This window comes from Carcharodon carcharias (assembly GCF_017639515.1).
Source record: "Carcharodon carcharias isolate sCarCar2 chromosome 37 unlocalized genomic scaffold, sCarCar2.pri SUPER_37_unloc_2, whole genome shotgun sequence".
NCBI lineage: Eukaryota > Metazoa > Chordata > Chondrichthyes > Lamniformes > Lamnidae > Carcharodon > Carcharodon carcharias.
Genome location: NW_024470767.1, coordinates 4,279,054 through 4,305,682, shown reverse-complemented (window position 1 = coordinate 4,305,682; position 26,629 = coordinate 4,279,054). Strand labels below are relative to the sequence as shown.

The following is a 26,629-nucleotide window of genomic DNA, read 5'->3' as shown; positions in this document are numbered from 1 at the left end:
CTGAAGCCTGTTCAATACAGTCTTCACACTGAAGCCTGTCCAATACAGTCTTCACACTGAAGCCTGTCCAATACATTCTTCACACTGAAGCCTGTTCAATACAGTCTTCACACTGAAGCCTGTTCAATACAGAGTCTTCACACTGAGGCCTGTTCAATACAGTCTTCACACTGAAGCCTGTTCAAAACAGAGTCTTCACACTGAAGCCTGTCCAATACAGAGTCTTCACACTGAAGCCTGTTCAATACAGAGTCTTCACACTGAAGCCTGTTCAATACAGTCTTCACACTGAAGCCTGTTCAATACAGTCTTCACACTGAAGCCTGTTCAATACAGAGTCTTCACACTGAAGACTGTCCAATACAGAGACTTCACACTGAAGCCTGTCCAATACAGAGTCTTCACACTGAAGACTGTCCAATACAGAGTCTTCACACTGAAGCCTGTTCAATACAGTCTTCACACTGAAGCCTGTTCAATACAGAGTCTTCACACTGAAGCCTGTCCAATACAGTCTTCACACTGAAGCCTGTCCAATACAGAGTCTTCACACTGAAGCCTGTCCAATACAGTCTTCACACTGAAGCCTGTCCAATACAGAGTCTTCACACTGAAGCCTGTCCAATACAGTCTTCACACTGAAGCCTGTCCAATACAGAGTCTTCACACTGAAGACTGTCCAATACAGTCTTCACACTGAAGCCTGTCCAATACAGTGTCTTCACACTGAAGCCTGTCCAATACAGAGTCTTCACACTGAAGCCTGTCCAATACAGAGTCTTCACACTGAAGCCTGTTCAATACAGAGTCTTCACACTGAAGCCTGTTCAATACAGAGTCTTCACACTGAAGCCTGTTCAATACAGAGTCTTCACACTGAAGCCTGTTCAATACAGAGTCTTCACACTGAAGCCTGTCCAATACAGAGTCTTCACACTGAAGCCTGTCCAATACAGAGTCTTCACACTGAAGCCTGTCCAATACAGAGTCTTCACACTGAAGCCTGTCCAATACAGTCTTCACACTGAAGCCTGTTCAATACAGTCTTCACACTGAAGCCTGTTCAATACAGAGTCTTCACACTGAAGCCTGTCCAATACAGTCTTCACACTGAAGCCTGTCCAATACAGTCTTCACACTGAAGCCTGTCCAATACAGAGTCTTCACACTGAAGCCTGTCCAATACAGTCTTCACACTGAAGCCTGTCCAATACAGAGTCTTCACACTGAAGCCTGTCCAATACAGTCTTCACACTGAAGCCTGTCCAATACAGAGTCTTCACACTGAAGCCTGTCCAATACAGTCTTCACACTGAAGACTGTCCAATACAGAGTCTTAACACTGAAGCCTGTTCAATACAGTCTTCACACTGAAGCCTGTCCAATACAGAGTCTTCACACTGAAGCCTGTCCAATACAGAGTCTTCACACTGAAGCCTGTTCAATACAGAGTCTTCACACTGAAGCCTGTTCAATACAGAGTCTTCACACTGAAGCCTGTTCAATACAGAGTCTTCACACTGAAGCCTGTCCAATACAGAGTCTTCACACTGAAGCCTGTCCAATACAGAGTCTTCACACTGAAGCCTGTCCAATACAGAGTCTTCACACTGAAGCCTGTTCAATACAGAGTCTTCACACTGAAGCCTGTTCAATACAGTCTTCACACTGAAGCCTGTCCAATACAGAGTCTTCACACTGAAGCCTGTTCAATACAGAGTCTTCACACTGAAGCCTGTCCAATACAGAGTCTTCACACTGAAGCCTGTTCAATACAGAGTCTTCACACTGAAGCCTGTTCAATACAGAGTCTTCACACTGAAGCCTGTTCAATACAGTCTTCACACTGAAGCCTGTCCAATACAGAGTCTTCACACTGAAGCCTGTTCAATACAGTCTTCACACTGAAGCCTGTCCAATACAGAGTCTTCACACTGAAGCCTGTCCAATACAGAGTCTTCACACTGAAGCCTGTCCAATACAGAGTCTTCACAGTGAAGCCTGTCCAATACAATCTTCACACTGAAGCCTGTTCAATACAGTCTTCACACTGAAGCCTGTCCAATACAGAGTCTTCACACTGAAGCCTGTCCAATACAGAGTCTTCACACTGAAGCCTGTCCAATACAGAGTCTTCACACTGAAGCCTGTCCAATACAGAGTCTTCACACTGAAGCCTGTTCAATACAGAGTCTTCACACTGAAGCCTGTTCAATACAGTCTTCACACTGAAGCCTGTTCAATACAGAGTCTTCACACTGAAGCCTATCCAATACAGAGTCTTCACACTGAAGCCTGTTCAATACAGAGTCTTCACACTGAAGCCTGTTCAATACAGAGTCTTCACACTGAAGCCTGTCCAATACAGTCTTCACACTGAAGCCTGTTCAATACAGTCTTCACACTGAAGCCTGTCCAATACAGTCTTCACACTGAAGCCTGTCCAATACAGAGTCTTCACACTGAAGCCTGTTCAATACAGTCTTCACACTGAAGCCTGTCCAATACAGAGTCTTCACACTGAAGCCTGTTCAATACAGTCTTCACACTGATGCCTGTCCAATACAGAGTCTTCACACTGAAGCCTGTCCAATACAGTCTTCACACTGAAGCCTGTCCAATACAGATTCTTCACACTGAAGCCTGTCCAATACAGAGTCTTCACAGTGAAGCCTGTTCAATACAGTCTTCACACTGAAGCCTGTTCAATACAGAGTCTTCACACTGAAGCCTGTCCAATACAGTCTTCACACTGAAGCCTGTTCAATACAGTCTTCACACTGAAGCCTGTCCAATACAGAGTCTTCACACTGAAGCCTGTTCAATACAGAGTCTTCACACTGAAGCCTGTCCAATACAGAGTCTTCACACTGAAGCCTGTCCAATACCGAGTCATCACACTGAAGCCTGTCCAATACAGAGTCTTCACACTGAAGCCTGTCCAATACAGTCTTCACACTGACGCCTGTTCAATACAGAGTCTTCACACTGAAGCCTGTTCAATACAGAGTCTTCACACTGAAGCCTGTTCAATACAGAGTCTTCACACTGAAGCCTGTCCAATACAGTCTTCACACTGAAGCCTGTTCAATACAGTCTTCACACTGAAGCCTGTCCAATACAGTCTTCACACTGAAGCCTGTCCAATACAGAGTCTTCACACTGAAGCCTTTCCAATACAGTCTTCACACTGAAGCCTGTCCAATACAGTCTTCACACTGAAGCCTGTCCAATACAGTCTTCACACTGAAGCCTGTTCAATACAGTCTTCACACTGAAGCCTGTCCAATACAGAGTCTTCACACTGAAGCCTGTCCAATACAGTCTTCACACTGAAGCCTGTCCAATACAGAGTCTTCACACTGAAGCCTGTTCAATACAGTCTTCACACTGAAGCCTGTCCAATACAGTCTTCACACTGAAGCCTGTCCAATACAGTCTTCACACTGAAGCTTGTCCAATACAGTCTTCACACTGAAGCCTGTCCAATACAGAGTCTTCACACTGAAGCCTGTTCAATACAGTCTTCACATTGAAGCCTGTCCAATACAGAGTCTTCACACTGAAGCCTGTTCAATACAGTCTTCACACTGAAGCCTGTTCAATACAGAGTCTTCACACATGAAGGTATTGAGGAGCAGGGAACGTCCAGGTTGTGATTTTCAGGCCATGGAAACTTGCCCAACCTGAGCTGAGGTTGGGGGGCGGGGGATGTTGATGTGGGGTGGGGGTTACTGGGCTCTGTTGGATCCTGATTGCTGCCTGTGCTCAGCGATCATTCTGTCCACGGCACTCCCACAAGGGCAGTGTGCAGACACTCACCTTGTACATTGGGTCAGATACCAGGAGTCGGACCTACCTCAGAGCAAATTTAGTCCCCTCACCCGCACCAGCCAGAATCCTGGGGTGGGGTGGGTTTGGGGCAATACGTAGCTTTAGCCCCGCTGGTGGCATTTTTCTAAACTCTTGCACAGACTCATTTTGAGACTGTTCTCAGGATTTAACCAATACTCACTTCCCAACAACACTGGACACCTGCTTCTGAACCAGGTCAAAGTAACGATCAATCTGTGTCTGAAAAAACAGGGAGACAAATATTAATGGTTTCTCCTGAAAAGTTTATATTTAAGCAAATCCGACACCACTTTCTGTTAATCTCAGGTACATGGAATACTAGGGTATCCCAGCACTCAGACCCTTAGTAACCGCATATTCTCAAACCAATGCCCTTCCCACATACACACACAAGAAACTCCAGGGAGAACACACACACACACACACAGACACACACAGACACACGCAGATACACACACACACACACACACACAGACACACACAGACACACGCAGATACACACACACACACACACAGACACACACAGACACACGCAGATACACACACACACACACACACACAGACACACACAGACACACGCAGATACACACACACACACACACACACACACAGACACATGCACACACACACACGCACACAGACACACACGCAGACAGACACACACACACACAGACACACATGCAGACAGACAGACACACAGATGCACACATGCACACAGACACATGCACACACACATGCACGCAGACAGACAGACGCACGCATGCAGACAGATGCACACACACACACAGATGTACACGCACACGCAGACGCACACGCAGACGCACACACACATGCACACACACAGACACACACACACACACGCAGATGCACAAAGACGTGTACACACATGCAGACGCACACAGACATGTACACACACGCAGACGCACACAGACGTGCACACACACACAGACGCACACACACACGCAGGCGCAGGCGCACACACACACGCAGACGCACACACACACGCAAACGCACACACACACGCAAACGCACACACACACGCAGACGCACACACACACGCAGATGCACACACACACGCAGGCGCAGACGCACACACACACGCAAACGCACACACACACGCAAACGCACACACACACGCAGACGCACACACACGCAAACGCACACACACGCAAACGCACACACACACGCAGACGCACACACACACACAGGCGCAGACGCACACACACGCAAACGCACACACACACGCAGACGCACACACACACGCACACACGCAGACACACACAGACGCACGCAGACGCACACACACACATGCAGACACACGCAGACGCACACACACACACGCAGACGCACACAGACGCACGCAGATGCACACACACACACGGCAGACGCACACACACACACGCAGACGCACACACACACACGCAGGCGCAGACGCACACACGCAGGCGCAGACGCACACACACGCAAATGCACACACACACGCAGACGCACACACACACGCAAACGCACACACACACACGCAGACGCACACACACACGCAGACGCACACACAGACATTTTCAAATCCTCAGTCCTAAGAAAGCAGCACTCAGCTGCTGCCCCTTCAGCACCAACAGGCAGCCTGGGTTGAAAGACGAAGCAACAGCCAGAAAGATTCAGCCCAGACTGCCAGACCCCTCACTGATCAATGGGTGCAGGTCGAGTACATGGGACAGGCGTTGAGGGAATAACCCTGGGTCATCGATATCTCCCACAGTGCCCGGGAACCTACCTGGTAAGTTTCATAGATGATTGGAACACTGAAGGTTAATAGAACAGCTGGAAAAGGCAGAGAAAAGAAACAGTCAGAACAAACTGCAGAGCGTGTGGTCACATCCATCCTGACCAGATTCACAGGCTCCAGTGGCTCCAGGCAAGGGAGAGAAACCGAGTCGGTACACAATCTCTCCCTACCCCCAACCACTCCCAGCCCCGACTCCGGAGATGGACTGTTCATCAAGCTGTACGGGCCACAAGGTGAATAGTCTAACCCCGTGCCAAATTACAAAATGCACGTTACTCAGTCAAGTTACAGACGAAATAAACCCCAAACTGTTTGTTCCGGAACGTTACCTAGAATCAGCAGCGTCAGCCCATTGAAAACTGCTCCAACGTAAGTCATCAGCCACATCACAACTGCAAGCTGTGGTGAGAAATGGGAAATGTCAGTACAGAACATGCCATCTAGCTCAGGACTTCCCAAACAGCCCCACACATAACTCCAGGAAACTGGGACACACACTATCAGGACAGCAAAGGATGGACACTATAACAGCCAGTGAGGCAACTTGTGTGCCAGATCCAGAGAGCGAGAGAGAGAGAGAGAGAGGGAGGAGGAACAGAAATCCCACTTTTTGCTGCTAATTTACCATGGCCAGTTGTTATAGCCGAGCCCAACTGCAAACCCATCCTCATTTTCACCACCACAGCCTCAGCTTAACACAGGCCAGCTTTCATTTCAAAAACGGGTTACAAACCTTCAGGGAATCCACCAGATCCTGCACTAGGAAGAGCTGGAGAAGGTATTTCAGAACTCGGTTCAGGTGGGTAAAGGCAGTGTCGCAGTATTTGTGGAAAGTCTCTGCAGACAGGGTGACATCCAGCTCGAGGTAAGCCCTGGACAGAGAGTGAAGGAAGATCCCATTACTGTCACAGCAATATCAATATCAATCAGACACATCAGCAAGGCTATGGCACTACAAACCCAAGCGATTCTCACACAATCTTCAGGTCAGTCCATGGACTGAGACAAATCTCAAGGTGGGGACAGGGCAAACTGCAGAACAAGTGAAAGGACCAGCAAGGAGAGGAAATCTTAAAGCATGCTCCTTGGGAGGGGATGTCCCACTACTCCACAGCCCAATATCCCGTGAAGTTGGCTGTGGCTATTGGAAGGTTGCAAAGTGCCGATCAGCCTGTGAATCCTTCCGCTGGGTCACACTGTTCTCCCAAGGGCAGAGGAGAAGATACACAAACCAATACCAACAGCCACCTTCCCCCCTCCACCACCCCCCCCCCCAACAAAACCCTGTGTGGCAGGCCATCTTACTTAAAAGGATTTCCATCGTTGGTTTTCTGCACAGCTTGGACAACAGATTTATAAATGCGGAAGCTGATGGTGACAGACAGCAAAGCCAGCACGAGATAGGCCAACACGCTGACCACACTAAACACCGCCAGGGAGACCAGCAGTGTCAGAATTGACCCAAACGCAACCCCCGTCTTCTTAAGGTCACGCCAGTAGATCAGATCCTTCACTGCAGGTGAAACAGAGAGACAGAATGAAACAGTGTCCATCACGGTGAGCGACAGCTGCGACTCTGGCAGCCCTCATATCCTACCCTCAATCCCTCCCCCAGCACACGGAGGTAATCATTCTCCACCACTCCCTGCCCCATCTACTCCCAAACTCCACCATCACTGTCAGCCCAAGACCAACTCAAACCAGAGGTGTGATTGGGACTGTTTCCCTTCGAGTTAACATACAGCCCGCCCATACCCCCATTTAGATCTGCTCAGGTGGGGTAAACAAAGGATCATGGGGTGTGAGATTAGACTCTCCGAACATATATAATCGGTAAGGAAAGATGATCAGCACTCTACTCTCCAATCCAGCTTGCTTCTTTGAAAGTTTGATGGTGATGCTCCCCATTGTCGATTAGTCTGGGAGCGCTCATTCTCTTGGATCACACATGAGGAGTCGCCAACTGAGCTGCTTATGGCTGCATTGTCCCATTCACACCGTACTAACCCCCACAGCCCTTCAGCCCCCACTCAAACACTGCCTACACTCATTCAATCTAAATCCTAGCAGAAAATCTGATCACAGTGGGAGGCACATTACAGTCTAATCTCATCCTCACCCAATGTTCCTGCGTAAGACACACAGATAGCAGGCCACACCAATTAATAAAGGGAACAATAAATGGGAACTCCTTTGGGACAAAAACAAAGATACCTGGAAAAACTCAGCAGGTCTGACAGTATCTGCGGAGACGAATACAGTTAACGTTTCGAGTCTGTATGACCCTTCAACAGAACTGAGGAAATGGAGAAATGAGGTGAAATATAAGCTGGTAGAGGGGGGTGGGACAGCTAGAGCTGGATAGGGGGCCAGTGATAGGTGGAGGCAAAGAAGAGATGTCATGGACAACTCCTTTGGGAGTTGGTTGAGGTCAAATTTTCTACTGCCAGCCCAGAGGGGACTAATGCCGAACTCTCCCCAGGGTGGAGGTGATATCCATCATCCCCCCAGTGACCAGCAGGTGAAACGTGATCCTCCCTGGGCAGCGCAATTACACATGCGGCCTCCAGGGGGTGGGAATTAATATTCTGGAGATCCATTAAGTGTTAACACTGAGAAAGGGTGTGGTGAGGAACTCCTCAATGCTGTCATCACTATCACTTCAGACAATGAAGGCATTGAGTCATGCATCAGAACCCTGGCAGCCACAATACACACAGGCACCAACAAACACTCTTCAACCGGTGGGGGGAGAGATACTAAACAACTGGCACCAATACAAAGGCATTCCCTATGGCTTTAACATAAACCAACTTATCAGCAGACTAGGGAGTCTCTCCAGCTGCTAAGCGTAGAGTCCCAGTCATACAGCCAGCCCTCTCACCCCAGCCCTGTAAAAATGAATATTTGTTTGTTTGTTTGAGGTCTTGATGGTTAAGGCATTAATGTCAGGTCACTCCTGGGGAAAAGACTCGTGCTGGGACAGGTTAGTGAGGGAGAACAATGGGGGTCCTTCAGAGGCAGAGCCCATCAAAGCTGCTATTGATGCAGGCCCCAGAGGGCAAAGCAGGTCACTGGATAACTGCAAGTGGGTGATACAATCTGCTGATCACACACAAACAGCTCATTCACACGGTCTGTAAAAACAAGATTACTGACTGGGTCAGAATCTGTCCCAAATCTAAGCCTCTTGGTCAGGATCCTTTGAAGCAAGAGTGTAAGTGGAGACAGTCCCTGTACATCACACAATTCCCCCCGCAGTCAGAGCATCACACATTAACCACAGGAATGGTGCTTCAGTAGGTAGGTTTCTGGGGAGGTGCAGAGGCAAGAATGGCCCTTGGGAGGTAACCCAAGGTTTGTGAGCAAAGCTGGAAGTGTAAAGGCCCAGTGTTGGGGACAACACACCCTATTCATCTTACTGCATCAGGGAAACAGCACAAAATGCCGGGTCCGAATTTAATCAGTGCTAAACAATTCTGAGGGGGAGCGGAGAGACCCCAGTAACCCCATGTTTCATCCGAGTCTAGAGTATCATAAATTGTACATGCATACACATCGACAGCGCAGCACCCCACCCCACCACCATTATAAATTCCCACCAGTGCATTTATCATATAAACTTCCTATGTAAACAGGTCATGTTGTAATGACACAATCTGAACAGTGGAGGCACCCCAGTGCCACCATCAAGGAGGAAGATGTATTGACAGCGTGCAGTACTGAGAATAGGCAGTTTCCTAATTCAAACATGGACACTGAACTTTATAATACAGAATCTATAATTCTAAAATGTGGGGTTAATCACATCCACAATTCCTGGTCCAAACATTCTCTGCTCACTTCACTCCACCTTACAGCTTAGTCTCAACTCCTCATCGCAAGGGAAATTGATGATATTCTGCACTTCATGATGTTACTACACTTGCTAACACTTTGAATCTGCTGAGGTAAGCATTTGGAATGGAAGTTTGTATGTAAACAGTTCCCCATCACGGTGTAGTTGCAGGCTTTGGCCACACAGTGGCACAGCGGAGCAGGTTTGTGCCATCCAGTATTTTAAACAGGGAAAAAAAAACACTAAAAATTAGCTCCTTGCCCTCAGCTTGTAACTCAGCACAGATCTGAGGGACAGTTACTCAATGGAGAGGTGAGTGATGAATAAAAGCTACAGGGACAATTACAGAATTCAGAGGAGTGGGAGCAGTAGAAGGGGACAGAAACACATTAAAGTAAAAAGGCAGCTCATTTGAGGGACAGGGGGGCATACAGCCCCTTCACACCTCCCAACAACCTGTAAAAGTGAGCCTGGTTTTGCAGCCTTTATGTGAAGCCAGACTGTATCTCTGACATTCACCCAAGAGCGTCGGCAAGTTATCACTGAACAGTTTGACAAACCGAGCTGCACAGAATTGTGCCCACACCATTCACCCACTGAGGGACACTTTGCAATTAAAACCACACCAGAGAAAAGGTCCATCGCTTTTGCCCACCCACCTCCCATCAGGTGCCAGCTCACGCTGCAGTACAGTTTCACAATTATTCAGCCCAGATGGTCACCCTTTATATCGGGCTATCCAACACTGTAGGGCATCACAGCAAATGCCAATTCTGTCAGCACCTACCAAGAAACCATCAAACCAGAGATAAGTTACAGTGCAGAAAAAGGCCATTCAGCCCAGCGTGTCTACACTGGCCAGAAAAAGTGAAGAAAAGGAACTAGTCACTCACTTTAACCCCACTTCCCAGCCCCTGGTCCGTGGCCTTGCAGCTTACAGCACCTCAGGTGCAGATCCAGTTACCTTTTAAATATTGAGCCTTTCAGCCTCAATCACCGATTTAGGCCGTGAATTCCAGACCCCCACCACCCTCTGGGTGAAAAGGTTTTCCCTCATGTCCCCTCTAATCCTTCTACCAATCACCTTCAATCTGTGCCCCCTGGTAACTGACCCCTCAGCCAGGGGGAACAAGTCTTTCCTGTCTACCCTCTCTAGGCCCCTCATAATTTTATACACCTCAATTCAGTCACCCCTCAGCCTCCCCTGTTCTAAAGAAAAGGACCCCAACCCTTCCAATCTCTCATTGCTGCAACCTTCAAGCCCTGGCAACATTCTTGTAAATCTCCTCTGCTCCCTCTCCAGAGCAATGATGTCCTTCCTGTAATGTGACCAGAACTGTATACACAACTCCATATTAACCAGCATTTTATACAGTTCCATCATTACACCCCTGCTGTTGTATTCAATACCTCGTCCAATAAAGGGAAGAATTCCATATGCTTCCTTTACCACCTTATCCACCTGTCCTGCCTCCTTCAGGGACCTGTGGACATGCAATCCAAGGTCTCTCCCTTCCTCAACCCCTCTCAATATCCTCCCGTTTATTGAGTATTCCCTGGCTTCGTTTGCCCTCCCCAAATGCATTACCTCACACTTTTCCGGATTAAATTCCATTTGCCACTTCTCCACCCACAAAACCAAACCATTGATATCATTCTGGAGTTGACAACTATCCCCTTCACTATCAACTACACCGCCAATTACTGTGTCATCTGCAAATTTCCCAATCATGCCTCCCACATTTAAGTCTAAATCATAAATATACATGACAACAGCAAGGGCCCAAACACTGAGCCCTGTGGAACGCCACTGGAAACTGCTTTCCTTTCACAAAAAAACCCCTCGACCATTACTCTTTGCTTCCTGTCACACAGCCAATTTTGGATCCAACTCGCCACCTTCCCCTGTATCCCTTGGGATCTCACTTTCCTGACCTGTGTGCTGTGTGGGACCTTGTCAAATGCCTTACAGAAATCCACGTAGACAACATCCACTGCACTACCCTCACCAATCCTCCTTGTTACTTCCTCATGAAATTCAGTTAAGTTCGTAAGACATGATCTTCCCCGAACAAAACCTGATCGATCCCTGCCTTCCTATGTGACAGTTTATCCTGTCTCTCAGAACTGATTCCAATAATTTGTCCACCACCGAAGTCAGGCTGACTGACCTATCATTCCCTGGCCTATCCCGTGCACCTCTTTTTAAATACAATGCTTGCAGAGCTCCTGGCTGATTTCTCCCTTTTTGTTAAAGAGACAGGTGCAGTCTATTGTGGTGTGTTAGTTGGGACCAGGAAACTGGGCTCAGGCCTTCTGGGTATCTGTAGCTCAGCCCCACACAGCTTGAACAACGGACGCACGAGCGTCAGCTCAGCTCAATTAGTAACACTCTCACCTCAGCTGGGGGAGAGGTGGATTCCAGTCCCACTTGACAACACACATAATTCAGGCTGACGCTTTCCAGGGCAGTGCTGAGGGAGTGCTACACCATCAGAGGCACACCAGATCCCCCCAGCATTGTTGAAAAAAAAAAAGCAGGGGAGTTCTTCTCCCCTGGAGAACATGGAGTTCATTTTTATTCCTCAATCAATGTCACTGGGATAAATACGCTGCTGCTTGTGGGAGATCAGTGTGTGCAAACTGACTGTTGTGTTTCCAATGTTACAAGTGACTGTGCTTCTACAGTAACTGTCTGATCACACAGCTCACTGGGATGTCCCAAGGGCATTAGAAAAACACAATTGTTTTTGTCGTACAAAAGGACCCCAGGCCAGAGAAAGGGGGAGACAGATGAGAAGGAGGAGGGTATTCGGGGAACCTGGAGTGGGATTGGTGCTGGAGCCAATCTGAACACTATAAGGGTCAGCGGTCAAACCAGTGGGTTCCCTGTCAGGAACTCAGCCAAACCAGGGGGGGAGTTTGGATGTGACAAAGAGGGAATTCACAATGAGCTTCGAGTGGCTGCCCAGGGGATGCGGTGAGACAGTGAGAGCAGAACAATTCAACCGAAAAACATCGACAATCCATCCGCGCTCGGGCTGCTCTGGAGAACACTCTGAGCTGTGAGAGAGCGAGGTATTGACAGCTGAAACTCAGTTACTCACACCCTCAGGAGAGGGGGTGTGGGGGGGGGTAAGGGAGAGGGGGCGTGGGGGGGGGGTAAGGGAGAGGGGGCGTGGGGGGGGGTAAGGGAGAGGGGGTGTGGGGGGGGGTAAGGGAGAGGGGGTGTGGGGGGGGTAAGGGAGAGGGGGTGTGGGGGGGGTAAGGGAGAGGGGGTGTGGGGGGGGGAGGGAGAGGGGGTGTGGGGGGGGTAAGGGAGAGGGGGTGTGGGGGGGGTAAGGGAGAGGGGGCGTGGGGGGGGTAAGGGAGAGGGGGTGTGGGGGGGGAGGGAGAGGGGGCGTGGGGGGGGTAAGGGAGAGGGGGCGTGGGGGGGTAAGGGAGAGGGGGCGTGGGGGGGGGTAAGGGAGAGGGGGCGTGGGGGGGGGTAAGGGAGAGGGGGCGTGGGGGGGGGTAAGGGAGAGGGGGTGTGGGGGGGGGTAAGGGAGAGGGGGCGTGGGGGGGGTAAGGGAGAGGGGGTGTGGGGGGGTAAGGGAGAGGGGGTGTGGGGGGGGGTAAGGGAGAGGGGGCGTGGGGGGGGTAAGGGAGAGGGGGCGTGGGGGAGGTAAGGGAGAGGGGGTGTGGGGGGGGTAAGGGAGAGGGGGTGTGGGGGGGTAAGGGAGAGGGGGCTGTGCCGAAGGAGGCCTGTGCGCTTAGTGAATGTGTTGCAGACACTAACCAAGCCCCACCCTGACCCCCCCCCACTCCCCTATCCTGAACCCCACTCCCCGACCCTAACCCCCCAGACCCCCTGGTGTGAAGGCAGCGAGGGTCAGGTTGGGAGAACACTAGTTATTGCTGCCCAAGGGAGGGAAGGATGAACAAGACAAATTGACCCCCTCACCAAGCAGATCAGGTGAGGAAAGAGTCAGAGCCCATCAGAACAGAATGCAGCACCTCCCCAAACCAAACAGGGAACAGGAGGTCAGCGAGTGGGGCTGAACGGGGACAGTGCGGTCCAATGAGACATGAAATCACTCCCACTACCCAACATCCTGTATTTATATAGCACCTGAAAGGTCGCAAAGTGCTTCACAGGGTGACCCGCACTACAGGAGATATGAGGGACAGAAGACCAAGCTGAGACAAAGAGGTGGGTTTTAAAGAGCATCTTAGAGCAGGAGAGAGAGAAGGGAGGGGAGAGAGGGGGAAAAACAGAGAGTGAGATTGAGAGAGATAGAGAGGGAGAGATAAATAGATAGAGAGAGGGAGAGGTGGAGAGGTTCAGGGAGGGAATTCCAGAGCTCAGGACCCCAGGCAGCTGAAGGCACTGGGGGAACGATGGGAATCGGGGGATGGTCAAGAGGCCGGAAATGGAGGAGCGCAGAGATCTCGGAGGGTTGTAGCGGCTGGAGGAGGTTACAGAGATAGGGAGGGTTGTAGAGGCTGGAGGTGGTTAAAGAGGTAGCCAGGGTTGGAGGGGCTGGAAGAGGTTACAGAGATAGGGAGGGTTGTAGGGGCTGGAGAAGGTTACAGAGATAGGGAGCGTTGGAGGGGCTGGAAGAGGTTACAGAGATAGGGAGGGATGTAGGGGCTGGAGGAGGTTACAAATATAGGGAGGGGTGTAGGGGCTGGAGGAGGTTACAGAGGTAGGGAGGGTTGTAGGGACTGCAGGAGGTTACAGAGATAGGGAGGGGTATAGGGGCTGGAAGAGGTTACAGAGATAGGGAGGGATGTAGGGCTGGAGGAGGAACAGAGATAGAGAGGATTGTAGGGCTCGAGGAGGTTACAGAGATAGGGTGGGGTGTAGGGACTGGAGGAGGTTACAGATATAGGGAGGGTTGTAGGAGCTGGAGGAGGTTACAGAGATAGGGAGGGTTGAAGGGGCTGGAGAAGGTTATAGAGACAGGGAGGGTTGTAGGGGCTGGAGGAGGTTACAGAGATAGGGAGGGGTGTAGGGGCTGGAGGAGCTTACAGAGATAGGGAGGGTTGTAGGAGCTGTAGGAGGTTACAGAGATAGGGAGGGTTGTAGGGGCTGGAGGAGGTTACAGAGATAGGGAGGGGTGTAGGGACTGGAGGAGGTTACAGAGATAGGGAGGGGTGTAGGGGCTGGAGGAGGTTACAGAGATAGGGAGGGTGGTAGGGTCTGGAGGAGATTACATATATAGGGAAAGTTGTAGAGGCTGGAGGATGTTACAGAGATAGGGAGGGTTGTAGGGGCTGGAGGAGGTTACAGAGATAGGGAGGGGTGTAGGGGTTGGAGGAGGTTACAGGGATAGGGTGGGTTGTAGACGCTGGAGGAGGTTACAGAGATAGGGAGGGTTGGAGGGGCTGGAGGAGGTTACAGAGATAGGGATGTTTGTAGGGGCTGGAGGAGGTTACAGAGATAGGGAGGTGTGTAGGGGCTGGAGGAGGTTACAGAGATAGGGAGGTGCGTAGGGGCTGGAGGAGGTTACAGAGATGGGGACGGGCGTAGGGGCTGGAGGAGGTTACAGAGATAGGGAGGGTTGTAGGGTCTGGAGGAGGTTACAGAGATGGGAGGGTTGTAGGGTCTGGAGGAGGTTACAGAGATAGGGAGGGTTGTAGGGTCTGGAGGATGTTACAGAGATAGGGAGGTGTGTAGGGGCTGGAGGAGGCTACAGAGATAGGGAATGATGTAGGGACTGGAGGAGGTTACAGAGATAGTGAGGGTTGTAGGGGCTGGAGGAGGTTACAGAGATAGGGACGGTTGTAGGGGCTGGAGGAGGTTACGGTGATAGGGAGGAATGTAGGGACTGGAGGAGGTTACAGAGATAGGGAGGGTTGTAGGGGCTGGAGGAGGTTGCTGAGATAGGGAGGTTTGTAGGGGCTGGAGGAGGTTACAGAGATAAGGTGGGTTGTAGGAGCTGGAGGAGGTTACAGAGATAGGGAGAGGTGTAGGGGCTGGAGGAGGTTACAGAGATAGGGAGAGGTGTAGGGGCTGGAGGAGGTTACAAAGATAGGGATGGGTGTAGGGGTCTAGGAGGTTTCAGAGATAGTGAGGGTTGTAAAGGCTGGAGGAGGTTACAGAGATAGGGAAGGTGTAGGGGCTGGAGGAGGTTACAGAGATAGGGAGGGGTGAAGGGGCTGGAAGAGGTTACAGAGATAGGGAGGGGTGTAGTGGCTGGAGGAGTTTACAGAGATAGGGAGGGTTGTAGGGGCTGGAGGAGGTTACAGAGATAGGGAGGGGTGTAGGGGCTGGAAGAGGTTACAGAGATAGGGAGGGGTGTAGGGGCTGGAAGAGGTTACAGAGATAGGGAGGGTTGTAGGGGCTGGAGGAGGTTAGAGAGATAGGGAGGGTTGTAGGGCTGGAGGAGGATACAGAGATAGAGGGGATTGTAGGGGCTGGAGGAGGTTACAGAGATAGGGAGGGGTGTAGGGGCAGGAGGAGGTTACAGAGATAGGGACGGTTGTACAGGCTGGAGGGGGTTACAGTGATAGGGAGGGTTGTAGGCGCTGGAGGAGGTTACAGAGATAGGGAGGGTTGTAGGGGCTGGAGGAGGTTAGAGAGATAGTGAGGGGTGTAGGGACTGGAGGAGGTTACAGAGTTAGGGAGGGTTTGAGGGGCTGGAGGAGGTTACAGAAATAGGGAGGGAAATAGGGGCTGGAGGAGGTTACAGAGTTAGGGGGGGTTTGAGGGGCTGGAGGAGGTTACAGAGATAGGGAGGGGTGTAGGGACTGGAGGAGGTTACAGAGTTAGGGAGGGTTTGAGGGGCTGGAGGAGGTTACAGAGATAGGGATGTTTGTAGGGGCTGGAGGGGGTTACAGTGATAGGGAGGGTTGTAGGCGCTGGAGGAGGTTACAGAGATAGGGAGGGTTGTAGGGGCTGGAGGAGGTTAGAGAGATAGTGAGGGGTGTAAGGACTGGAGGAGGTTACAGAGTTAGGGAGGGTTTGAGGGGCTGGAGGAGGTTACAGAGATAGGGATGTTTGTAGGGGCTGGAGGAGGTTACAGAGATAGGGAGGGTTGTAGGGGCTGGAGGAGGTTACAGAGATAGGGAGGGGTGTAGGGGCTGGAGGAGGTTACAGAGATCAGTAGGGTTGTAGGGGCTGGAGGAGGTTACAGAGATACGTAGGGTTGTAGGGGTTGGAGGAGGTTACAGAGATAGGGAGGGTTGGAGAGTTTGGAGGAGGTTACAGAGATAAGGAGGCTTGTAGGGGCTGCAGGAGTTTACAAAGATAGGGAGGGGTGTAGGGGCTGGAGGAGGTTACAGAGATAGGGAGGGTTGTAGGGGCTGGAGGAGGTTACAGAGATAGGGAGGGTTGTAGGGGCTGGAGGAGGTTACAGAGATAGGGAGAGGTGTAGGAGCTGGAGGAGGTTACAGAGATAGGGAGGGATGAGGGACTGGAGGAGGTTACAGAGATAGGGAGGGGTGTAGGGGCTGCAGGAGGTTACAGAGATAGGGAGGGGTTTAGGGGCTGGAGGAGGTTACAGAGATAGGCAGGGGTGTAGGGTCTGGAGGAGGTTACAGAGATAGCGAGGGTGTAGGGGCTGGAGGAGTGTCCAGGGATAGGGAGGAGGTGTAGGGACTGGAGGAGGTTACAGGGATAGGGAGTGTTGTAGGTGCTGGAGGAGGTTACAGAGATAGGGAGGGGTGTAGGGACTGGAGGAGGTTACAGGGATAGGGAGGGTTGTAGGTGCTGGAGGAGGTTACGGTGATAGGGAGGGGTGTAGGGGATTGATGTGGTTATAGATATAGCGAGGATTGTAGGGGCTGGAGGAGGTTACAGGGATAGGGAGGGTTGTAGGGCCCGAGGAGCTAACAGAGATCGAGAGGGTTGAACAGGCTGGAGGAGGTTAGAGAGATAGGGAGGGGTGAAGGGGCTGGAAGAGGTTCCAGAGATAGGGAGGGGTGTAGGGCTGGAGGAGGTTACAGAGATAGGGAGGGGTGTAGGGGCTGGAAGAGGTTACAGAGATAGGGAGGGTTGTAGGGGCTGGAGGAGGTTACAGAGATAGGGAAGTTTGTAGGGGCTGGAGGAGGTTACAGAGATAGGGAGGGTTGTAGGGGCTGGAGGAGGTTACAGAGATAGGGAGGGATGTAGGCTGGAGGAGGTACAGAGATAGAGAGGATTGAAGGGCTCGAGGAGGTTACAGAGATAGGGAGCGTTGTAGCGGCTGGAGGAGGTTACAGAGATAGGGAGGGTTGAAGGGGCTGGAGGAGGTTACAGAGATAGGGAGGGTTGAAGGGGCTGGAGGAGGTTACAGAGATAGGGAGGGTTGTAGGAGCTGGAGGAGGTTACAGAGATAGGGAGAGGTGTAGGGGCTGGAGGAGGTTTCAGAGATAGTGAGGGCTGTAAAGGCTGGAGGAGGTTACAGCGATAGGGAGGGGTGTAGTGGCTGGAGGAGGTTACAGAGATAGGGAGGGTTTGAGGGGCTGGAGGAGTTTACAGAGATAGGGAGGGGTGTAGGGGCTGGAAGAGGTTACAGAGATAGGGAGTGGTGTAGGGCTGGAGGAGGATACAGAAATAGGGAGGATTGTAGGGGCTGGAGGAGTTTACAGAGATAGGGACGGTTGTAGGGGCTGGAGGAGGTTAGAGAGATAGGGAGGTGTGTAGGGGCTGGAGGAGGTTACAGAGATAAAGAGGGTTGTAGGGGCTGGAAATGGTTACAGAGATAGGGAGGGTTGTAGGGGCTAGAGGAGGTTACAGAGATAGGGAGGGGTGTAGGGACTGGAGGAGGTTACAGAGTTAGGGAGGGTTTGAGGGGCTGGAGGAGGTTACAGAAATAGGGAGGGTTGTAGGGGCTGGAGGAGGTTAGAGAGGTAGTGAGGGGTGTAGGGACTGGAGGAGGTTACAGAGTTAGGGAGGGTGTGAGGGGCTGGAGGAGGTTACAGAAATAGGGAGGGTTGTAGGGGCTGGAGGAGGTTACAGAGTTAGGGAGGGTTTGAGGGGCTGGAGGAGGTTACAGAGATAGGGAGGGGTGTAGGGACTGGAGGAGTTTACAGAGTTAGGGAGGGTTTGAGGGGCTGGAGGAGGTTACAGAGATAGGGATGTTTGTAGGGGCTGGAGGGGGTTACAGTGATAGGGAGGGTTGTAGGCGCTGGAGGAGGTTACAGAGATAGGGAGGGTTGTAGGGGCTGGAGGAGGTTAGAGAGATAGTGAGGGGTGTAGGGACTGGAGGAGGTTACAGAGTTAGGGAGAGTTTGAGGGGCTGGAGGAGGTTACAGAGATAGGGATGTTTGTAGGGGCTGGAGGAGGTTACAGAGATAGGGAGGGTTGTAGGGGCTGGAGGAGGTTACAGACATAGGGAGGGTTGTACGGGCTGGAGGAGGTTACAGAGATAGGGAGGGTTGTAGGGGCTGGAGGAGGTTACAGAGATAGGGAGAGGTGTAGGAGCTGGAGGAGGTTACAGAGATAGGGAGGGTTGTAGGGGCTGAAGGAGGTTACAGAGATAGGGAGGGGTGTAGGGGCTGCAGGAGGTTACAGAGATAGGGAGGGGTTTAGGGGCTGGAGGAGGTTACAGAGATAGGCAGGGGTGTAGGGTCTGGAGGAGGTTACAGAGATAGCGAGGGTGTAGGGGCTGGAGGAGTGTCCAGGGATAGGGAGGAGGTGTAGGGACTGGAGGAGGTTACAGGGATAGGGAGTGTTGTAGGTGCTGGAGGAGGTTACAGAGATAGGGAGGGGTGTAGGGACTGGAGGAGGTTACAGGGATAGGGAGGGTTGTAGGTGCTGGAGGAGGTTACGGTGATAGGGAGGGGTGTAGGGGATTGATGTGGTTATAGATATAGCGAGGATTGTAGGGGCTGGAGGAGGTTACAGGGATAGGGAGGGTTGTAGGGCCCGAGGAGCTAACAGAGATCGAGAGGGTTGAACAGGCTGGAGAAGGTTAGAGAGATAGGGAGGGGTGAAGGGGCTGGAAGAGGTTCCAGAGATAGGGAGGGGTGTAGGGTTGGAGGAGGTTACAGAGATAGGGAGAGGTGTAGGGGCTGGAGGAGGTTACAGAGATAGGGAGGGGTGTAGGGCTGGAGGAGGTTACAGAGATAGGGAGGGGTGTAACGGCTGGAGGAGATTACAGAGATAGGGAGGGGTGTAGGGGCTGGAGGAGGTTACAGAGATAGGGAGGGTTGAAGGGGCTGGAGGAGGTTACAGAGATAGGGAGGGTTGTAGGAGCTGGAGGAGGTTACAGAGATAGGGAGAGGTGTAGGGGCTGGAGGAGGTTTCAGAGATAGTGAGGGCTGTAAAGACTGGAGGAGGTTACAGCGATAGGGAGGGGTGTAGTGGAAAGAGGAGGTTACAGAGATAGGGAGGGTTTGAGGGGCTGGAGGAGTTTACAGAGATAGGGAGGGGTGTAGGGGCTGGAAGAGGTTACAGAGATAGGGAGTGGTGTAGGGCTGGAGGAGGTTACAGAGATAGGGAGGATTGTAGGGGCTGGAGGAGGTTACAGAGATAGGGAGGGTTGTAGGGGCTGGAGGAGGTTACAGAGATAGGGAGGTGTGTAGGGGCTGGAGGAGGTTACAGAGATAGGGAGGGTTGTAGGGGCTGGAAGGTTACAGAGATAGGGAGGGTTGTAGGGTCTGGAGGAGGTTACAGAGATAGGGAGGGGTGTAGGGACTGGAGGAGGTTACAGAGTTAGGGAGGGTTTGAGGGGCTGGAGGAGGTTGCAGAAATAGGGAGGTGTGTAGGGGCTGGAGGAGGTTACAGAGATCAGTAGGGTTGTAGGGGCTGGAGGAGGTTACAGATAGGGAGGGCAGTAGGGGCTGGAGGATGTTACAGAGATAGGGAGTGTTGTAGGAGCTGGAGGAGGTTACAGAGATAGGGAGGGTTGTAGCGGCTGGAGGGGGTTACAGAGATAGGGAGGGTTGTAGGGGCTGGAGGAGGTTACAGAGATAGGTAGGTTTGTAGGGGCTGGAGAAGGTTACAGAGATATGGAGGGATGGAGGAGGTTACAGAGATAGGGAGGGGTGTAGGGCTTGGAGGAGGTTACAGAGATAGGGAGGGTTGTAGGGCCTGGAGGATGTTACACAGATAGGGAGGGGTGGGGGCTGGAGGAGTTACAGAGATAGGGAGGGTGTAGGGGCTGGAGGAGGTTACAGAGATAGGGAGGGTTGTAGGGGCTGGAGGAGGTTACAGAGATAGGGAGGGTTGTAGGGGCTGGAGGAGGTTACAGAGATAGGGAGGGGTGTAGGGGCTGGAGGAGGTTACAGAGAGAGGGAGGGTTAGGGGCTGGAGGAGGTTACAGAGATAGAAAGGAGGTTTAGGGTCTGGAGGAGGTTACAGAGATAAGGAAGGGTTAGGGGCTGGAGGAGGTTACAGAGATAGGGAGGGGTTAGGGGCTGGAGGAGGTTACAGAGATAGGGAGGGTGTAGGGGCTGGAGGAGGTTACAGGATAGGGAGGAGGTGTAGGGACTGGAGGAGGTTACAGGGATAGGGGGGGGTTGTAGGTGCTGGAGGAGGTTACAGAGATAGGGAGGTTGTAAGGCCCAAGGAGGTTACAGAGATAGGGAGGGTTGTAGGGGCTGGAGGAGGTTACAGAGATAGGGAGGGGTGAAGGGGCTGGAGGAGGTTACAGAGATAGGAGGGTTGTAGGGGCTGGAGGAGGTTACAGAGATAGGGAGGTTGTAGGGCTGGAGGAGGTTACAGAGATAGGGAGGGTGTAGGGGCTGGAGGAGGTTACAGAGATAGGGAGGGGTGTAGGGGCTGGAGGAGTTACAGAGAAAGGGAGGGTTGTAGGGGCTGGATGGTTACAGAGATGGGAGGGTTGTAGGGGCTGGAGGAGGTTACAGAGATAGGGAGGGTTGTAGGGGCTGGAGGAGGTTACAGAGATAGGGAGGGGTGTAGGGGCTGGAGGAGGTTACAGAGATAGGGAGGGTTGTAGATGCTGGAGGAGGTTACAGAGATAGGGAGGGTTATAAGGGCTGGAGGAGGTTACAGAGATAGGGATGGTTGTAGGGGCTGGAGGAGGTTACAGAAATAGCGAGGGTTGTAGATGCTGGAGGAGGTTACAGAGATAAGGAGGGGGTAGGTGCTGGAGGAGGTTACAGAGATAGGAGGTTGTAGGGGCTGGAGGAGGTTACAGAGATAGGGAGGGTTGTAGGGGTTGGAGGAGGTTACAGAGATAGGGAGGGTTGTAGGGTTTGAGGAGGTTACAGAGATAAGGAGGGTTGTAGGGGCTGGAGGAGTTTACAGAGATAGGGAGGGGTGTAGGGGCTGGAGGAGGTTACAGAGATAGGGAGGGTTGTAGGGGCTGGAGGAGGTTACAGAGATAGGGAGGGTTGTAGGGGCTGGAGGAGGTTACAGAGATAGGGAGGGTGTAGGGGCTGGAGGAGGTTACAGAGATAGGGAGAGGTGTAGGGACTGGAGGAGGTTACAGAGATAAGGAGGGTTGTAGGGGCTGGAGGAGGTTACAGAGATAGGGAGGGTGTAGGGGCTGGAGGAGGTTACAGGGATAGCGAGGGCTTTGGGGCTGGAGGAGGTTACAGAGAGAGGGAGGGGTGTAGGAGTTGGAGGAGGTTACAGAAATAGGGAGGGTGTAGGGGCTGGAGGAAGTTACAGAGATAGGGAGGGGTGTAGGGGCTGGAGGTGTTTACAGTGATAGGGAGTGTTGTAGGGGCTGGAGGAGGTTACAGAAAGAGCGAGGGTGAACGGAATGGAGGAGGTTACAGAGATGTGGAGGGTTGAAGGTGCTGGAGGATGTTACCGAGATAGGGAGGGGTGTAGGGGCTGGAGGAGGTTACAGAGATAGGGAGGGGTGTAGGGGCTGGAGGAGGTTACAGAGATAGGGAGGTTGTAAGGCCCAAGGAGCTAACAGAGATAGGGAGGGTTGTACAGGCTGGAGGAGGTTAGAGAGATAGGGAGGGGTGAAGGGGCTGGAGGAGGTTACAGAGATAGGGAGGGTTGTAGGGGCTGGAGGAGGTTACAGAGATAGGGAGGGTTGTAGGGGCTGGAGGAGGTTACAGAGATAGGGAGGGGTGTAGGGGCTGGAGGAGGTTACAGAGATAGGGAGGGGTGTAGGGGCTGGAGGAGGTTACAGAGATAGGGAGGGTTGTAGGGGCTGGAGGAGGTTACAGAGATAGGGAGGGTTGTAGGGCCTGGAGGAGGTTACAGAGATAGGGAGGGTTGTAGGAGCTGGAGGAGGTTACAGAGATAGGGAGGGGTGTAGGGGCTGGAGGAGGTTACAGAGATAGGGAGGGGTGTAGGGGCTGGAGGAGGTTACAGAGATAGGGAGGGTTGTAGGGGCTGGAGGAGGTTACAGAGATAGGGAGGGTTGTAGGGGCTGGAGGAGGTTACAGAGATAGGGAGGTTGTAGGGGCTGGAGGAGGTTACAGAGATAGGGAGGGTGTAGGGGCTGGAGGAGGTTACAGAGATAGGGAGGGTTGTAGGGGCTGGAGGAGGTTACAGAGATAGGGAGGGTTGTAGGGCTGGAGGGAGGTTACAGAGATAGGGAGGTTGTAGGGGCTGGAGGAGGTTACAGAGATAGGGAGGGTTGTAGGGGCTGGAGGAGGTTACAGAGATAGGGAGGGGTGTAGGGCTGGAGGAGGTTACAGAGATAGGGAGGGTTGTAGGGCTGGAGGAGGTTACAGAGATAGGGAGGGTTGTAGGGGCTGGAGGAGGTTACAGAGATAGGGAGGGTGTAGGGGCTGGAGGAGGTTACAGAGATAGGGAGGGTTGTAGGGGCTGGAGGAGGTTACAGAGATAGGGAGGGTTGTAGGGGCTGGAGGAGGTTACAGAGATAGGGAGGGGTGTAGGGGCTGGAGGAGGTTACAGAGATAGGGAGGGGTTTAGGGGCTGGAGGAGGTTACAGAGATAGGGAGGGTGTAGGGGCTGGAGGAGGTTACAGAGATAGGGAGGGGTGCAGGGGCTGGAGGAGGTTACAGAGATAGAGTGAGGTGTAGGGGCTGGAGGAGGTTACAGAGATAGGGAGGGTTGTAGGGGCTGGAGGAGGTTACAGAGATAGGGAGGGGTGTAGGGGCTGGAGGAGTTTACAGAGATAGGGAGGGTTGTAGGGGCTGGAGGAGGTTACAGAGATAGGGAGGGTGTAGGGGCTGGAGGAGGTTAGAGATAGGGAGGGTTGTAGGGGCTGGAGGAGGTTACAGAGATAGGGAGGGTTGTAGGGGCTGAGGAGGTTACAGAGATCGAGAGGTTGTAGGGCTGGAGGAGGTTACAGAGATATGGAGGGGGTGTAGGGGCTGGAGGAGGTTACAGAGATAGGGAGGGGTGTATGGGCTGGAGGATGTTACAGAGATAGGGAGGGGTGTAGGGGCTGGAGGAGGTTAAGAGATAGGGAGGGGTGTAGGGGCTGGAGGAGGTTACAGAGATAGGAATTTGAGTAGGGGCTGGAGGAGGTTACAGAGATAGGGAGGGTTGTAGGGGCTGGAGGAGGTTACAGAGATAGGGAGGGTTGTAGGGTTGAAGGAGGGTACAGAGATAACGACGATTGTAGGGTTGGAGGAGATTACAGAGATAGGGAGGGGTGAAGGTGTTGGAGGAGGTTACAGAGATAGGGAGGGGTCTAGGGGCTGGAGGAGGTTACAGAGATAGGGAGGGTGTAGGGCTGGAGGAGGTTACAGAGATAGGTGGGTTCTAGGGTCTGTAGGAGGTTACAGAGATAGGGAGGGTGTAGGGGCTGGAGGAGGTTACAGAGATAGGGAAGGTTGTAGGGGCTGGAGGAGGTTACAGAGATAGGGAGGGTGTAGTGGGCTGGAGGAGGTTACAGAGATAGGGAGGGTTGTGGGGCTGGAGGAGGTTACAGAGATAGGGAGGGGTGTAGGGGCTGGAGGAGGTTACAGAGTTAGGGAGGGTGTAGGGCTGGAGGAGGTTACAGAGATAGGGAGGGTTGTAGGGGCTGGAGGAGGTTACAGAGATAGGGAGGGTTGTAGGGGCTGGAGGAGGTTACAGAGATAGGGAGGTGTGTAGGGGCTGGAGGAGGTTACAGAGATAGGGAGGGTTGTAGGGGCTGGAGGAGGTTACAGAGATAGGGAGGGTTGTAGGGGCTGGAGGAGGTTACAGAGATAGGGAGGGGTGTAGGGGCTGGAGGAGGTTACAGAGATAGGGATGGTTTATAAGGGCTGGAGGAGGTTACAGAGATAGGGAGGTGTGTAGGGGCTGGAGGAGGTTACAGAGATAGGGGGTTGTAGGGCTGCAGGAGGTTACAGATATAGGGAGGGTTGTAGGCTGGAGGAGGTTACAGAGATAGGGAGTGTTGTAGGGGCTGGAGGAGGTTACAGAGATAGGGAGGGTTGTAGAGGCTGGAGGAGGTTACAGAGATAGGGAGGGATGTAGGGGCTGGAGGAGGTTACAGAGATAGGGAGGGTTGTAGGGTTTGGAGGAGGTTACAGAGATAGGGAGGGTTGTAGGGCTGGAGGAGGTTACAGAGATAGGGAGGGGTGTAGGGGCTGGAGGAGGTTACAGAGATAGGGAGGGTTGTAGGGGCTGGAGGATTTACAGAGATAGGGAGGGTTGTAGGGGCTGGAGGAGGTTACAGAGAAAGGGTGTGGTGTAGGGGCTGGAGGAGGTTACAGAGATAGGGAGGGTTGTAGCGGCTGGAGGAGGTTACAGAGATAGGGAGGGTTGTAGGGGCTGGAGGAGGTTACAGAGATAGGAGGGTTGTAGGGTCTGGAGGAGGTTACAGAGATAAGGAGGTTTGTAGGGACTGGAGGAGGTTACAGAGATAGGGAGGGTTGTAGGGGCTGGAGGAGGTTACAGAGATAGGGAGGGGTGTAGGGGCTGTAGGAGGTTACAGAGATAGGGAGAGGTGTGGGAGCTGGAGGAGGTTACAGAGATAGGGAGGGTGTAGGGGCTGGAGGAGGTTACAGAGATAGGGAGAGTTGTAGGGGCTGGAGGAGGTTACAGAAATAGGGAAGGTGATAGGGGCAGGAGGAGGTTACAGAGATAGGGAGGGTTGTAGGGGCTGGAGGAGGTTACAGAGATTGGGAGGGGTGTAGGAGCAGTAGGAGGTTACACAAATAGGGAGGGTTGTAGGAGCTGGATGAGGTTACAGAGATAGGGAGGTTGTAGGGCCGGAGGAGGTTACAGAGATAGGGAGTGTTTAGGGGCTGGAGGAGGTTACACAGATAGGGAGGGGTGTAGGGGCTGGAGGAGGTTACAGAGATAGGGAGGGTTGTAGGGGCTGGAGGAGGTTACAGAGATAGGGAGGGTTGTAGGGCTGGAGGAGGTTACAGAGATAGGGAGGGTGTAGGGCTGGAGGAGGTTACAGAGATAGGGAGGGTTGTAGGGCTGGAGGAGGTTACAGAGATAGGGAGAGTTGTGGGGCTGGAGGAGGTTACAGAGATAGTGATGGTTGTAGGGGCTGGAAGAGGTGACAGAGACAGCGACAGCGACAGTTGTTGGGGCTGTAGGAGGTTACAGAGATAAGGAGGATTGTAGGGGCTGGAAGAGGTTACAGAGATAGGGAGGGTTGTAGAGGCTGTAGGAGGTTAAAGAGATAGCGAGGGGTGTAGGCTGGAGGAGGTTACAGAGATAGGGAGAGTTGTAGCGGCTGGAGGAGGTTACAGAGATAGGGAGGTTTGTAGGGGATGGAGGAGGTAACAGAGATTGGGAGGCTTGTAGGGGATGGAGGAGGTTATAGAGATAGGGATAATTGTAGGGGCTGGAGGAGGTTACAGAGATAGGGAGAGTTGTGGGGCTGGAGGAGGTTACAGAGATAGGGAGTGGTGCAGGGGCTGGAGGAGGTTACAGAGATAGGGAGGGGTAGAGGGGCTGGAGAAGTTTACAGAGATAGGGAGGGTTGTACGGGCTGGAGGAGGTTACAGAAATAGGGAGGGGAGTAGGGGCTGCAGGAGGTTACAGCGATAGGGAGGGTTGTAGGGGCTGGAGGAGTTTACAGAGATAGTGATGGGTGTAGGGGCTGCAGGAGGTAACAGAGATAGGGAGCGTCGTAGGGGCTGGAGGACGTTACAGAAATATGGAGGGTTGTAGGGGCTGGAGGAGGTTACAGAGATAGGGAGGGTGTAGGGCTGGAGGAGGTTACAGAGATAGGGAGGGTGTAGGGCTGGAGGAGGTTACAGAGATAGAGGGGTTGTAGGGGCTGGAGGAGGTTACAGAGATAGGGAGGGTTGTAGGGGCTGGAGGAGGTTACAGAGATAGGGAGGGGTGTAGGGGCTGGAGGAGGTTACAGAGATAGGGAGGGTTGTAGGGGCTG

General features: G+C 52.5%; 1 protein-coding gene across 2 annotated transcripts in view; it reads right to left on the bottom strand.

The window, feature by feature from the left end:
- Nucleotides 1-4,011: 4,011 nt before the first annotated feature.
- Nucleotides 4,012-26,629, bottom strand: part of LOC121274722 (reticulon-3-like) — a 66,686-nt gene continuing 44,068 nt past the window's right edge. For both annotated transcript variants that reach the window (XM_041182057.1, XM_041182059.1), the window contains 5 exons: nt 6,944-7,151; nt 6,372-6,510; nt 5,968-6,037; nt 5,627-5,673; nt 4,012-4,074 (listed from right to left, as the gene is read on the bottom strand). In XM_041182057.1, the coding sequence (XP_041037991.1) occupies nt 4,012-4,074; nt 5,627-5,673; nt 5,968-6,037; nt 6,372-6,510; nt 6,944-7,151 (527 nt within the window). The remainder of the gene's footprint in view (nt 4,075-5,626; nt 5,674-5,967; nt 6,038-6,371; nt 6,511-6,943; nt 7,152-26,629) is intronic.